The sequence below is a fragment of the Ailuropoda melanoleuca genome, chromosome 5, assembly GCF_002007445.2.
Source record: "Ailuropoda melanoleuca isolate Jingjing chromosome 5, ASM200744v2, whole genome shotgun sequence".
Taxonomy (NCBI): domain Eukaryota; kingdom Metazoa; phylum Chordata; class Mammalia; order Carnivora; family Ursidae; genus Ailuropoda; species Ailuropoda melanoleuca.
The window spans coordinates 75,422,991-75,435,985 of record NC_048222.1 but is presented as its reverse complement, the minus strand read 5'-3'; the positions used below and the strand labels follow the sequence as shown (position 1 = coordinate 75,435,985).

At 57.2% G+C, this 12,995-nt stretch overlaps 1 protein-coding gene across 1 annotated transcript in view; it reads left to right on the top strand.

Annotated features, from left to right (window-relative positions):
* The first annotated feature begins 747 nt into the window (after positions 1–747).
* Positions 748–12,995, top strand: part of SORBS3 (sorbin and SH3 domain containing 3) — a 20,977-nt gene continuing 8,729 nt past the window's right edge. Inside the window, exons 1-10 of the mRNA XM_034661284.1 lie at positions 748–895; positions 3,463–3,619; positions 3,873–3,990; positions 5,444–5,637; positions 6,501–6,564; positions 9,201–9,294; positions 11,258–11,345; positions 11,594–11,680; positions 11,779–11,832; positions 12,624–12,724. Of these exons, the coding sequence (XP_034517175.1) occupies positions 3,518–3,619; positions 3,873–3,990; positions 5,444–5,637; positions 6,501–6,564; positions 9,201–9,294; positions 11,258–11,345; positions 11,594–11,680; positions 11,779–11,832; positions 12,624–12,724 (902 nt within the window). The 5' untranslated portion in view covers positions 748–895; positions 3,463–3,517. The remainder of the gene's footprint in view (positions 896–3,462; positions 3,620–3,872; positions 3,991–5,443; positions 5,638–6,500; positions 6,565–9,200; positions 9,295–11,257; positions 11,346–11,593; positions 11,681–11,778; positions 11,833–12,623; positions 12,725–12,995) is intronic.

Sequence of the window (12,995 nt, the reverse complement as noted above, 5' to 3'; positions counted from 1 at the left end):
CGCCCATTTGCTGGCGCACGTGCGTCTGTGTGAGTGTGTTTGTTTGCACACGCCCGGACGCGCGCTTACGAAAGCACAAATTCTCCCCAAGTGGGGAAGGAGGCGGCGGGACCTTAACTCGGCCCATTGAGCCATTGTACTTGTTGGGGCGCCCTTATCTTGGCCCCAGCCTGTCTGCATCTCGGTCCTGTCTCCGAGGCTGCCGGTCCGGTATCAGTTGCTGGCTTGACCCGGGATCTCTAATCATTCCCGCCCTCTGTCCTGGCTCCGCCGTGCAGGGCTCCCTTTCCAGACGCTGGAAATGTCGCTGGAAACTCTGAGTGGCTCTCCCCCCCACTCCCACCCCGCCACACACACACACCGCTCGGACGCCAGCCCTGCGGTGGAGGCCGGGGAAGGCAGCTGGGAAACCAGAGCGGGTTCCCCGGGGACCCTCGGCGGCCCCTCCCGGCGCCGCCCGCGGCCGGCCCGGCCCCCTCGGCAGGGGGCCCCTTCGTCTCCGCTGCGCGCCCCGACGGAGGGCACTCGCACGCCCCAGCCGGCCGGCCAGAGCCCCCGCCCAGCAGGCTGGAGAGGGAGTAGCCGGCCCCTCCACCCTACCCGCGCGGCCCACAGAGCAGATTGGAGGAAGACAGACTGCGCCGCCCGCCCGCGCGCCTCTTGCGGTCTTCCCTCCCTGCGCGTGCCCTCGGCCGTCGATCCCCCTCTTCCTCCTCCGGCGCCCGGCCTCGCGCAGCCCGTCCTGACCCAGTCACGAGGGCGGGCGGCACAGCCCGGACTTCTCCCTGCCCTTCCTCCTCGAGGGCCTTCCGCGGCCGCACCAGGCAGAAGCCGGGCAGAGATGCTCCTGCCCTCCCCGGCGTCCTCAGTCCGTGCCACCTGTTCGCTGGGGAAGGTAGGTGCCGGGAAGGGGAGGGGGTAGAGAGGAGGCGGGGGCCCGCGTGCTGGGAGGGACCCGTGCCCAACCCGAAGGGAAGGCAGAGTGCCCCGCCCCCTGGGGGTCCTCCTTCCCAACTCCGGGGTGGAAAAAGATAAGTCCAATCTGGAAAAGGCGAAATTCGAGAAAACCTGTCTTTGTCCACGTGGGCTCGTAACTGGAAAATACCTGCAAGAGCTCCTAGGCCAAGCCCCCAAGGACAGGGCTATACTTGGAGGTGGAAAGGAGTCTGCCAATTACAGACAGTGGAGCGACTTCACATCTTCCAGCCCTTTGGGTGAAGGGCTGCCAGAATTCTGAGAGGTGCTCCTATCCTCAGATTTCCTGGCACCTCTCTGTCCTCTGCCAGACGCAGGACCAATGCCTCCATGCCCCCATCTCTCTATGAGAAGTCGCTTTTAGTTTCTCCTGGCACAGCCACTGAGAGAAAAAGCGCAGTCTTCCCCACGTACCCCGTCTATCGCTGGAGGGTGCCTGCCATAGGCAACAGTGTTGGGGAGGGGCAAGCTAGGCCACCAAGGAGAAGCAACCCCTGAAAAGTTGGATGGTATAAGGGGACGGCCTGTCCTCCCCATCCTACTAGAGGGCAGTTCTCATTGAACAGGGAAGGGTGGGACAGGACTGGAGAGGGAAGGAGGCCGGGGTCAGCTGATGGTTGGGACTGCTGATGCTGACCTCGCAACTTGGTTTCAAGCAGTCAGCTGGGAAGGGAGGGGTTGCTGCTAGGAACCAGCCTGCCCCAGGCCTCTGGATCTCCTGCTCTCCCCTGCCTCAGTTTCCCTCTCAAGGGGAGGGAGAACAGCAGGAACTGGGGTGTGTCTGCATGTTTTGCTTTTGGTCAGAATCCTAATTGGATCCAGCTGGTGAGCTGCCCCTCCTCCAGCCTCAGCCGTCACTCTCCCCACAGCCGGGGAAGGGCATGGAAAAGCTATGTCCCCAGTGGGTCTTTCAAATGTCAGAAGAAATCCCTACTCAGAACAGAGACAGGGACCTGCCACCAGCCTTGTCTGTACCATCCAGCCCTCGTGGCCTGGGTAGGAACTGGGTACAGGAGTAATCACAGCCCCCTATTGTACCTTCACCCCCTCTAGTCTCCACAGCTGTTGCGTTGCTCATATGACCCCCCACTGCACACGCCCCAACTACCACTCAGCTGACATCCCTCTGTACCCACAACTCCCATGCTGCTTCATACCTCCTGCCCCCGTGGTGTCTCCCACGAGTCACGTTCGCAGCACTGCACTCCCATTCCACCACACACAAACACAGCACCTCACCAGGCCCTCTGGGCCTTCTCGTGAGCCCCCAAACCCCGCAGTCACACACAAGCCTAACTCTAAACACATATGCCAGAATGGGCCCAGCCCCAGTGGTGGAGGCTGGCTCAGCTCCGGTTGGGTCCAGCTGCACAGGTGAGGAGGGTCAGGCTCCGCACCACAGCCTGCAGGGTAGAAAAGCCCTGTGGGACAGCCTGACCACCTCCCCCTCCTGGGTGCCTGCAGTAACCTTCGCATGGGACGGAAGAGCCAGGCCGGCCAGGCAGGCATGGTGCTGCCAGGTAGACCCTCTGTTCAAAAAACCCTCTGGAGGACAGGAGCACCTGGCTGGCGCAGCTGGTACAGTGTGCAACTCTTGATCTTGGGGTTGTGAATTTAAGCCCCACGTTGGGTGTAGAGATTACTTAAAAAAAAATCTTAAAAGACAAAACCAGCCTGGAGGTATAAAAGAAAGTGGTGTATGGGGGTGGGGGACACTCAGCACCACGTCTCCATGAACAAGTCCAACTGGGCTCTTATCCACTGCTTTGCTTTCCATCCCACCCCTCACTGGCACCCTGAGCCCTCTGAGACTTCAGTCCCAGGGAAGAAGGCCAAAGAAAGGAGCTGATACTCCTTTGAGCTCAGAAGGAGTGGTTCCTGCTGCCTGGGAATGCCCCCACATGCTCCCCCTCCCATAACCTTGGCCCCGTTGGGCGGTAGACCGGTGGCCTTGCTGTTGTTCAGGGCCTCTCCCGCAACCCAAGTAACCCCTTGTGCCTGCTGGCAAGCAGATGGTCACGGAGGGACTGGAGGAGGCAGAGGGAACTAAAACAAAGTCGTGAATGCCCAGGCCCTCCTCTGCCAGTGGCCCCAGTTCCCTCTGCCTTCCCTCTGGGGGAGCAGGCTGCACTGTGCAGTGAGAGCCCCAGAGGGGCTGGCCAGCGGGCCGTGTGCCCGAGGCTTTGTCCAGCAGGCCCACTCCTGGCCAGCCTCCCTCCTCTTCGCCTAGCTTCCCCCTCCCCCACTCCCACCCGAAGCTCCTGCCCAGGCCCTAACAAGCAGCCCATTGTGCCTCTGGGAGCCAGCATGGGCAGCCTGCAGGCCAGTGCCCACAGAGGCCTGTTTCCTGGGTACTTGAGCTCCCCCCCAGCTGGCATGACCCCCTCCCACAGCTGTCCCCTCCTCCCCCCACCCCAAGGTTGAGCCCAGAGGGCATAGGCAGCCTGAGCCCAGCAGGGCTTTCCCTTCCCCCTTCCTTCCCCACAGAGGACACACAGAGGAGCAGCTGGCACACCCGGAGCCCTCCAACCTTGACCCAAGCATGCAGGCCCCACCCTGCAGCCTCCCCACAGGGCTAAGCCTGGACAACTTCATTTCCGGCAATCTCCGGGCCCACAGAGGGTCGTCCTCCCGGGGGGCACGGGTGAGTGAGACAGTGAGGAGAGGGTTCCCGTGGGCCCAGAGTTGATGGGGACCTCCAAGGACAGGTGGGGGAGCAGAAGGATTAAAGGAATGGAGGGAAGGGGCAGAAGATAGCTCTAGAGAGCCTAGTTGGCTACCTGCAAAGGGGTCGGGCTGGCCCTCCAGCCCTCACTGTGGGGTAAACTGTGTCCATGCTTCCCACGCTTCTGCGGAAACTTCGGGCCTGAGCTGCTGCTCCTGGCCCCTCCTCACAGGTGCCTGTGATCCGGAATGGTGGCTCCAACACCCTTAATTTCCAGTTTCACGACCCTGCGCCCAGGACCGTGTGCAATGGGTACTTCCCGCAGAGGAGAGATGCTTCCCGGCACCCAGGTGGGTCTGCTCGGGAAAACCTGTTCCAGAAGCCCCACGTTGGGGATGGGGGGATCAGAGCCTCCTGGGCCCTGCCATCTGGCATCACCCTGTGAGGGGCAGGAGGGGCCTGGAGGGCTCTTGAGGTCCTGGGCCTCTGAGCTCAGCTAGCTGCCCTTCTCTGTGTGAGCACTGATGGCCTGTGGGTGTGAAATCTGCTGAGGGAGAGAGGAGGCTGATGCGTCCCTTCCAGTCCCCCTGCGCCCCCCCTCCCAGTGCGGGGGGAAGGAAGTGTGCAGGGGACACGGCCTTGGGAGGCAGGGGAACCTCTAGCAGTCTGGGGACTAGTTTGGACTGGGGATGGAAGTGTGGAGGGATGTGAGCATATGTTGGCTGTAGAAAGAGCAGGGGACAAACTGCACAAGTCTGTACTCACCAGCCAAGCAGAAGTTTGGAGAGGCAGCTCTGAGAGCAGGTCAGCCCCTGGGCTCCTTCAAGTCATCCCAGCCTGGGCCATGGGGTCCAGAAGATCCCAGGACCTCCAGGGTGCTGGTCTACCCTGGGAGCCCCTTTTCTGAGGAAGGAGACGTCTTTTATTGAGCACTCCATGCAGACAGGCACTGTGTCAAGTAGTTTACTCATTTAACATAATTGTTGAACCTTAGAACATAGGGGACACTGAAAAGTCACACTACCAGCCCTCTCTTATTTAATCCCTTGATGTCTTGGAAAGATAAAGTACAATTATCGACTTCTTCCCAGTGAGGAGCCCGAGTCTTAGAGATGTTCAGTCACAGAGGCTCAGCTGAGATTCAAACCCTGACCCTTCCAGCCCCAGCAGCCTTATGCGGCTACTCTGGTGACTTGGGGGCTGAAGGTTCTGGGGAAGTTGAGGACACAGTTGCCATGTCTGGTGAATGAGTTTCTGTCCCTTAGCAAGAGCCTTATGACTATGTGTCAAGCACTGTGTGGGCACGGTCACACACACTAGGTCTCTCTGGACGTTTGCCATGATTACCCTCGTTTTACAGACGTGGAAACGGAGGCACCGAGAGGTTGCTTGCTGTGCCGCAGGTCACGCAGCTGGCAGAGCTGGTGTCTGAACTTTTTGTCCCCCCTTCAAGCCAAGCGTCTTTTCTGCCACACACTGCTGCCTTCCCAGCTAGGACTGTCCCCAGCATTCTCTGCAAGTAATGGTTCCCAGCCCTCATTCTGAAGGCTTTTGAGACAGCCCACAGAAAGGATAACAGATTTCTCAAGACAAAATCCATTTTCATTCACTTTTATTAAAAAAATAAACAAAGGCCTGTGGTCCTGCTGGGGTTGGGGAAGAGTCTGACTCATCATGTCAAACAAACAAGGAGATGTTGAAACTTTTGAGCCCGCGGGATCAATGTTCTGAAGAGCTCAGAGACAGACCAGTCCAGGTGGGGTCCCTGCCTGTTGCTAATGCTCTGTTGCTCATTCCTCACAGACCCTGCTTGGTATCAGACCTGGCCTGGTCCTGGGAGCCGGCCCTCGGGAAGCCAAAAGACCCCTGCCTCCCAGCATCCCCAGAACTGGTCAGCCACGTGGACCAAGGACAGCAAGCGTCGGGACAAGCGCTGGGTCAAGTATGAGGGAATCGGGCCCGTGGATGAGAGCGGCATGCCTATTGCCCCCCGATCTGTGAGTCCAGGGCTGGGGGCCACTGATAGATGGGGCCCAGGGACCCATGCTGAGCTCCACTTCTGTGAACTGAAGTGGGAGCAACCAAGAATGCACCCAAACCATTTCAGACTAAAGCAGGGGTTCCACCATGATGGATTCGGGGGGTGGTCGTCAGTCACATAAATTACAGGCATTCTTGTGGTCTGAGTTGCACAAGTGGTCTGTGGGGGGAAGGGAGATCTAGATTGCTCCCCCCCAGGTTCTCAGAGGTGCAGAGCCCCTGCTGTTAGGGCTTCCCCGGGCAGGGACCCCCTCTGTTCATAGGTCCAGGTCCTAGCACCGCCGCTGAGTGAATGAGCCGGCAGAGTCCTGAGTGAGACGCCCTCACACACTGTGGCAGACATGGAAGGATCCAGGGCCCAGGCCCTGAGGGGCCTGCCCTTCTTCCACTCCCATGCCTATCTTGAGCCAGCCACCTGCCTTCAGTTCTGCATCTGAAACTGAAGTTGGTAACATACCTCCCAGGGCTGTTTTCAGTCTCAGGGGGGCAGGAGCTGTAAATGCCGTTCCACCCCTATATTATTACATTTATTTTTCATTACCTAGAAATACGTGTTTGTTGTAGAAACATCAGAGATACAGAAAAGCAAAGAGAAAAACCAGAAACCACCCCAAATCTCACAGCCTCCGGATGGATCATCGCTGAGGGAGATCCTTCTCCACCCCTTATTCATATGTAATGTGCAAATGAAATTACTGTTATTAGACCTATCACAACAGCCCGCTCACTTCAAGAGTGGCCAGAGGAAGGACTCAGGAAGGGAAAACTTCTGTGGCTTCCTATTAAGAGGGTGGCCTGACTTTGTCTTTTCTGGTCCCAGAGTGTTGATAGCCCCAGGGACTGGTACCGGAGAATGTTCCAGCAGATTCACCGGAAAATGCCAGGTGGGACACCCTTCCAGGGCCCTCTCTCTGCTGAGTGGGCTCTGGCATTTGGGGCTGGGGAAGGGAGGGGCGGAAAAGGGAACTTAGCCGCTCAGGGAGGTCTTCTCCACCCACCCCAGGCTCAGTGGTGGGTCCTCCCTAAAACAGGCCAAAGGGGAGGAGCCTCCTAACTCCTTTCTGTCCTTGGGAGGACAATGATCAGACACCATCCCTGGTCTCCTCTGGAAGTACTGGGAAGCCATGCTGTCACTCATTTGTTCAGTCAGTCCCCTGACTAAGTAGTGAGCACTTACGGTGTGCTGATCACATTCTAGGTGCTGAAGATGAAACAGGGAATAAAAAAGAATGTCACTGCCCCAGTGAAGCTTAAGACAGAGGGAGAATAAACAGATACATATTTAATATGGCAGATGGTGGTAAGGGCAAGGGAGAAAAAGGAAAGATCAGTGCCCAGTACAGGCTGGTCATGGAAGGCCCAGATAGGTGGCATCCGAGCCAAGAGCTGAGGGAGGAAAGAAGCCAGCCCTGCAGAGCCAGGGGAGGAGCAGAGACCCAGAGGCAGAAGCGGACCTGGCCGGTTCTGCGGCAGCAAGGAGAGGCTGGACTGGAGTGACAGGGGCATTGGTGGGAGACGGAGTCAGAGTCATGGGATCTGGTCATGGAGGGCCTCTGGGGCCTGATCAGGGCTTTGGCTTTTACTCTGCAAGAGCCGAGGAGGCAAGGGGAGGTTCTGAGCTGAAGAGTGAGAGGCTCTGAAGGCTCACTCTGTGGCCGGCTTGGAGAGGACATGAGGCAGTGGAGGACACAACGGGCCGCTTAGGGGGCCTGGCTTTCATCCAGGGGAGAGGCCAACAGTGCCTCAGACCAGGACAGTGGCAGCGGGCCTGGTGGGATTCTGGAGACAGTCATGAGAATTTGCTGATAGACTGGATGTGGCATGAAGGAAAGAAATCAAGGATGACTTGAAACCTGAGCAAGTCAAAGGATGTTGCTTCCAAATTCAGGGAACACGGAGGCAGCTACGGGCTAAGAGGCTTCAGTTTTTGCTGAGGTCCATCTGGTCAGAGAGGTCAAGTAGGCAGTTAATATGCAAGTCTGTTGTTCAGGGGGTGAGGCCTAGCCTGCAGATGGAAATACCTGGGATTCACACAAGAAAATTTTGACTGAAAGCTCCCCAACTAATTCTAGTGTGAATCCCTGCAGTAGATGGGGCTTTTTAAGCCAGAAGACTAGACGGGATCACCTGGGGAGATAGACAGAGGCCCAAGCACAGAGCCCTGAGGCACTTGGATGTGCAGAGGTTTGAGAGAGACTACGCAGGGACAACAGAGAGGAAAAGCAGAGGGTCTTCCTGAAGCCAAGTGAAAAAGGAATTTCAAGGAGGAATGATCCACTGTGACAGATGTTGCTGATGGGTCAAGTATCTTGATTTGGTGACATGGAGGTCACTGTGGTCTTTCTTAAGAGCGGTGGGGGCAATCGTGGTGGAGCTGAAAACCTACTTACCAAAAAGGGAAACTGGAGACAGTGAGTTAGTGATGGCCAGCTGTTTGCTGCAAAGGAAAAGAAAATCTGGGAGCTGGAGGACGGTACGGGATCTGGAGAGAGGCATTCTGGTCTGCATTTAAGACAAGTGCTGTTGTGGCACGTCTGCATGCCAAGGGGATCAAGTGCATCGGCGGGTCAGTAGCTTTTCCTAGGAGGCCCCGGAAAGTCGTGAGCGCAATGAGGAATGGGTCTAGGGAAAGGGGGAAGGACAAGCATTGAGAAGCGGGTGCAGAAAGGGAAAGAGGGAGAAGGGGAAGTGGAATTTTCCCAACCTGACATGGTGCGGGCAGGTTTACAAAGGTCAGGGGAAGGCTGTGTGTGGGAACGCAGGGAGGGAGGCGCAGGAGCTTTGGGCAAGCCCACTGCCTGGGTTGGCTCACTCAGGCCCTAAGCCTGCCAGAGGCATTTCAAACCCTCCAGAGAACTGCCCTCCTAATTGCTTCCCTCCCTCGGGACATTCTTCAGGCCCTGACTCAGCCCTCGGTCCCTGCTCTAGGCAGGAGGATGGCTGAGAGCAGCTGAGGCAGCCTCAGGGGCTCGCCATGCTTGCTTGCGGCCCCGCCCCTGATCTGGTCCTTTCTGCTCCCGCAGACATGCAGCTGGACTGGACCTTTGAGGAATCACCCAAAGGTGAGGGGGGCGGGTGGCCCGCCCCAGCTCAGTGCCTGCATTTGCCCATCTTGTAAGCCATGCCTGGCTTTGAGGCTCCCCAGTCGGCTTAGTTCACCTTGAGAAGTTCGCATAGGCCATTTCCAGTGAGCTCCAAAGCCCCTGGGAGGTGGCGCTGAAGAGCCTCAGCCTCACTGTCCAGTGAGTGTCTTCGCCCTGGCTGTGCTTTCTCTGGGCTTCTCTCTCCTTGTCTGTAAAATGGGGACACTAGCTGCACCAGAGTTGTGAAGATTTAGTGAAGCGTGTAAAGCTCTTGGTGCAAAGCCCCCAGATAGTGGTCCAGAGCACCCCCAACCCTGTTCCCACAAGCCGCCCAAGAGCAGATATGGGAGTGAGTGGGTGTCAGAATCTTCAGTGCTCACCCAGGTACGCTCAAGCTCAGCTCTCACCTCCCCTGGCCTCTCTTCTCCCACCTTCAGTGGCTTCCTCCTGTGCCGCCTCTACAGACTCAAGGCACCCAGGGCCCCAGCAAAGACCGGTTGCCAGGCCAGGCCAGGCCTCTTCTCTGAGTGGGTGAGCCATCCTGGGAAGGGGGCCCAAGGGCTGCAGAGGGGCACTGGCTTCCTAGCGGGGACTGGCACCCCCTCGTGGCCACTGCTGGTACAGCATCTCCCCACCCCATCTCACTGCTCTGCTTCTTAGGGTCTCCACCACTCCAGATGTTCTCTCTCCTCCCTGTCAGGGCCAAAGGGGAATGAAGGGCCGGGGTGGACTTTGCATCCATTCCTGGTCAGGAATGCCGGGGTGCTGCTTTTGTGGTTGGCGGGAGGAACTCATCATGCCAAAGATCCACAGGTCATAATGGAGTGGAGAGCAGGGTGGCTAGGTGTGGACCTGTGGCCGTTCACTCCAAAGCCTGAGAGAAAACAAAGGGTGTAGAGGATCCCAGTGTTCCTCCCAAGTGGGGGAAGATGAGGATGAGAGAGGAGCCCTTCCACATAAGTGAAGGATGTAGTCTCTTTGCTCTGCACAAACCACACAAGCCCAGCCCAGGCTGCCAGGGACCTGGCGGGAGGTGGGGTGGGGGGCTCAACCAGACCTTGAGAATCAGCAGCTTTGCCTTCAAGTGAAATCAATGAGTTTCTTACTCCTTTACAGGAAGGGATTACCCTCATGAGCGTGGCCATACCCGGCCTGTGGCTCTTGGCATAATCAATAAGATAGAGGCTAAGAGCCCAAGATTTGAATCCAAGTTCAGATTCAAGCTGGTGTGCTGCCAATAGCCATGTGACACTGGGCAACTTAACCAATCTCAGCCAGCTGCTGAGGGGACCACACGGTGGTTGTGAGGGTTTAGCACATAGCAAGTCTCCACGTGTTATTATTTTTTAAAGATTTTATTTATTTATTTGAGAGAGAAACACAGAGAGAGTGCGCGAGCATGAGCGGAGGTAGGAGCAGAGGGAGAGGAGAGGAGGGAGAGGGAGAAGCGAACTCCATGCTGAGCAGGGAGCCTGACATGGGGCTCCATTCCAGGATTCAAGGATCATGACCTGAGCCGAAGGCAGTCACTTAACCAACTGAGCCACCCAGGCGCCCCTCCACGAGTATTATTAATATACAGGCTCAATTATGGACTAGAGCTCCCTAAATTAGGAACGATGTATTCTATTCTCATTACCAGTGGTATTGTTAATATTATTATTTCTAAAATAGAGAATAGAGTCATAGTTACAGCCAATAAATCCTGACCCTCCGGTCAGACATTCCATCATTTGATAAGCTTGGTACAGTGGTGGAAACATCCAGACTCAACAGAGTCTGGAACACTTAAGCCAGCCAAGAAAGGAGCCCTGGAGGGGAACGAAGGCAAATGTGACAGTGTGGAGCCTTGGTGGCTGGAGTGGTTTCACAGATGACATCACTGACTGCAGCACCCCCAGGGAACTGAGGCGCAGGGAACAGAAATAGCTTGCCCAGGGCTCCCGAGTCAGGGCTGCAGACCCTTTGCCCTGCCCTGGGTTCTCCTTGGACTGGGAGGTAGTCCCACCCACACCCTTGGGCATGTGTGCAAGGCCGCTCAGCTGTGACAGCCAGGAAGACCAGCTTCATCAAGCTGCACAGACATACATAGCCACAGCTGTGGGGCCAGACTGAACACACATGCAGGGTATTTCACTAAGGCCAGTGGGAGGACTCATGGAGCAGATGCCTGTGTTAGGCCTTCTCCTGGGCGGTTCACAGATGTTCCCTCACCTGAGCTTGGCCATACCCTCACCAAGGTGGGACTCCTTCTCATGTTACAGGTATTGAATCTGAGGCTCTGAAAGCTCAGTCACTTGCCAAAAGGTCACAGCTAAGTGGTGGAGCTGGCATTTGAACTCAGGGCGCATAACTTTCCACTGTGTAACACTGCTTTCATAGGCTGTCAGTAGCAGGGGGCAGAGGGTGGTGGTAGCGTGTGCAGGGCTGTGTTCTCACTTACTCCTTAGTCTCCCTAAAAGGAAACTGAAGAGATGTGCTCCCCTTTCTTTAGAAGAAGCTGGGACCCCTCTGAAGAGTTTTCTAGAAGCACCTTCAACTGTAATCCTGGAGCATCCTCCCTACACCAGACCCCAAATCAGGTAGCCTGCCCAGCCTCCTCCCCTCACTGCCCCTGGCACTGTGCTCTTCGGCCAGGCCCCTCTGCTAAGAGCACAGATAATGCCCTTTCAGTTGGGGGCCTGTCCTGTGCAGCCGGGAGAGCCCAGAATCCTTAGGAGGGCACTGGCAGGCAGAGGGGTGAGGCGGTGGTCTACAAGCCTGCTTTTTGAGCCTGGAGAGTGTCTTGGTACCCCTCTGCTCAAGGTGATGCCCGCCTACTTCCATGCAGGTGCCCAGACTCCAAGAGAAAGCAGACAGTGTCTGGACGGAAGATTCTTGGAAGCAGTTTCTGCAAGAACTAGAGACTGGGCAGAAGGTGAGTGTCCTGCTGTCCCTCTGAGGGTGGACATGCACCTTAGCTAGTGCATTTTGGAAAGAGAGTTCACCCCTCTGACTCAGCCTTCCCACCCTTAGCCCAAGAAACCGCTAGTGGATGACCCTGTTGAGAAGCCCTCGCAGCCCATTGAGGTGAGTGCTGCGGATAGGTTGGAGGGGGAGGGAGACAGCTATGCTGGGGGACAAATGAGGGAGACTTCTGGGTGGTGTTAGCCCCATTGACTATGGGCAAAGGCCACAGACCCAAAGTTCTGACCCTCTCCAGTCCCATACAGTTTACCTCTGTATCCCCAGCACCTGGGACAGTGCCTGGCATTACAGTATGCACTCAAATAGGTGTTGAATACATAGGTCTATTGACCAAAGCGGGAGCAGAGAAGGGAGTGGTCAGTGTGGACTTGTCAGGAAGTATTCTTGGAGGTGGAGCTGGGCTCTCTGAGTTGGGAGGGCTTGGCCGTGCAGAGAGAGAGAGCGCTCAATGGGGGAGTGCAGAGGCAAAGGCTGGAAGGTCAGTGGGAGGGAAAGCAGGTGGAGTACAGGCTGTGGAAAGCCACAGAAGACTTGATGAGAGAGGAAATAAGGAGCTTTAAAGGCTCTTGAACAGAGAAGTAACAGGACAAAAGGCACTATCAGGAAGTACGAAGGTACTATGATGAGCGTAGGGATGGGTGAGCTGGGTCGGATGCGTGGGCCAGTGAGAAGCTGTGGAAGGGCCATCCTGACACCCTGAGACACAGCTCCGGGCAGGCCCACAGGCAGGGAGCCGGTCCTGGCCCCGGGCCCTGAGCCTGCCCTTTACCCAAGCACAGTGTGCTTTGCTTTGTCCTGCTGCCCACTAAGTTTCTCACATCTGACCTTCGATCAGTGCTCCCCCACTGTGCCTGTCCCCACTGCCCAAGTCTCTCCCCATAATCCGCCCCCAGGTCTTGCTGGAGAGAGAGCTCGCCAAGCTGAGCGCGGAGCTGGACAAAGATCTGCGGGCAATTGAGACCCGGCAGCCGTCCCCCAAGGTACCGGCCTCCCAGTCCCCTCCTGGGTGACTCTGGGACCCGGAGACCCCCGCACAGCAGCGGAGCGTGGTTGGGAGGGGCGGGCAGAGCAGAGGTGTCGCCTCCAGCCACACTCGGCACGACCTTGGACGGACTTCATCCCTGACTGCAGTCTCCTTTGTAAAATGCAGGGCGTTGACTTTTCCAAGTGACCCCTAAGAACCCTTCCAGGCCGATTCCACGTCAGCCTGACGTCCGGGTGCCGGGGGCTCCCCGCCCCCACCTCGCCCCGCCGCCCCACCCCCC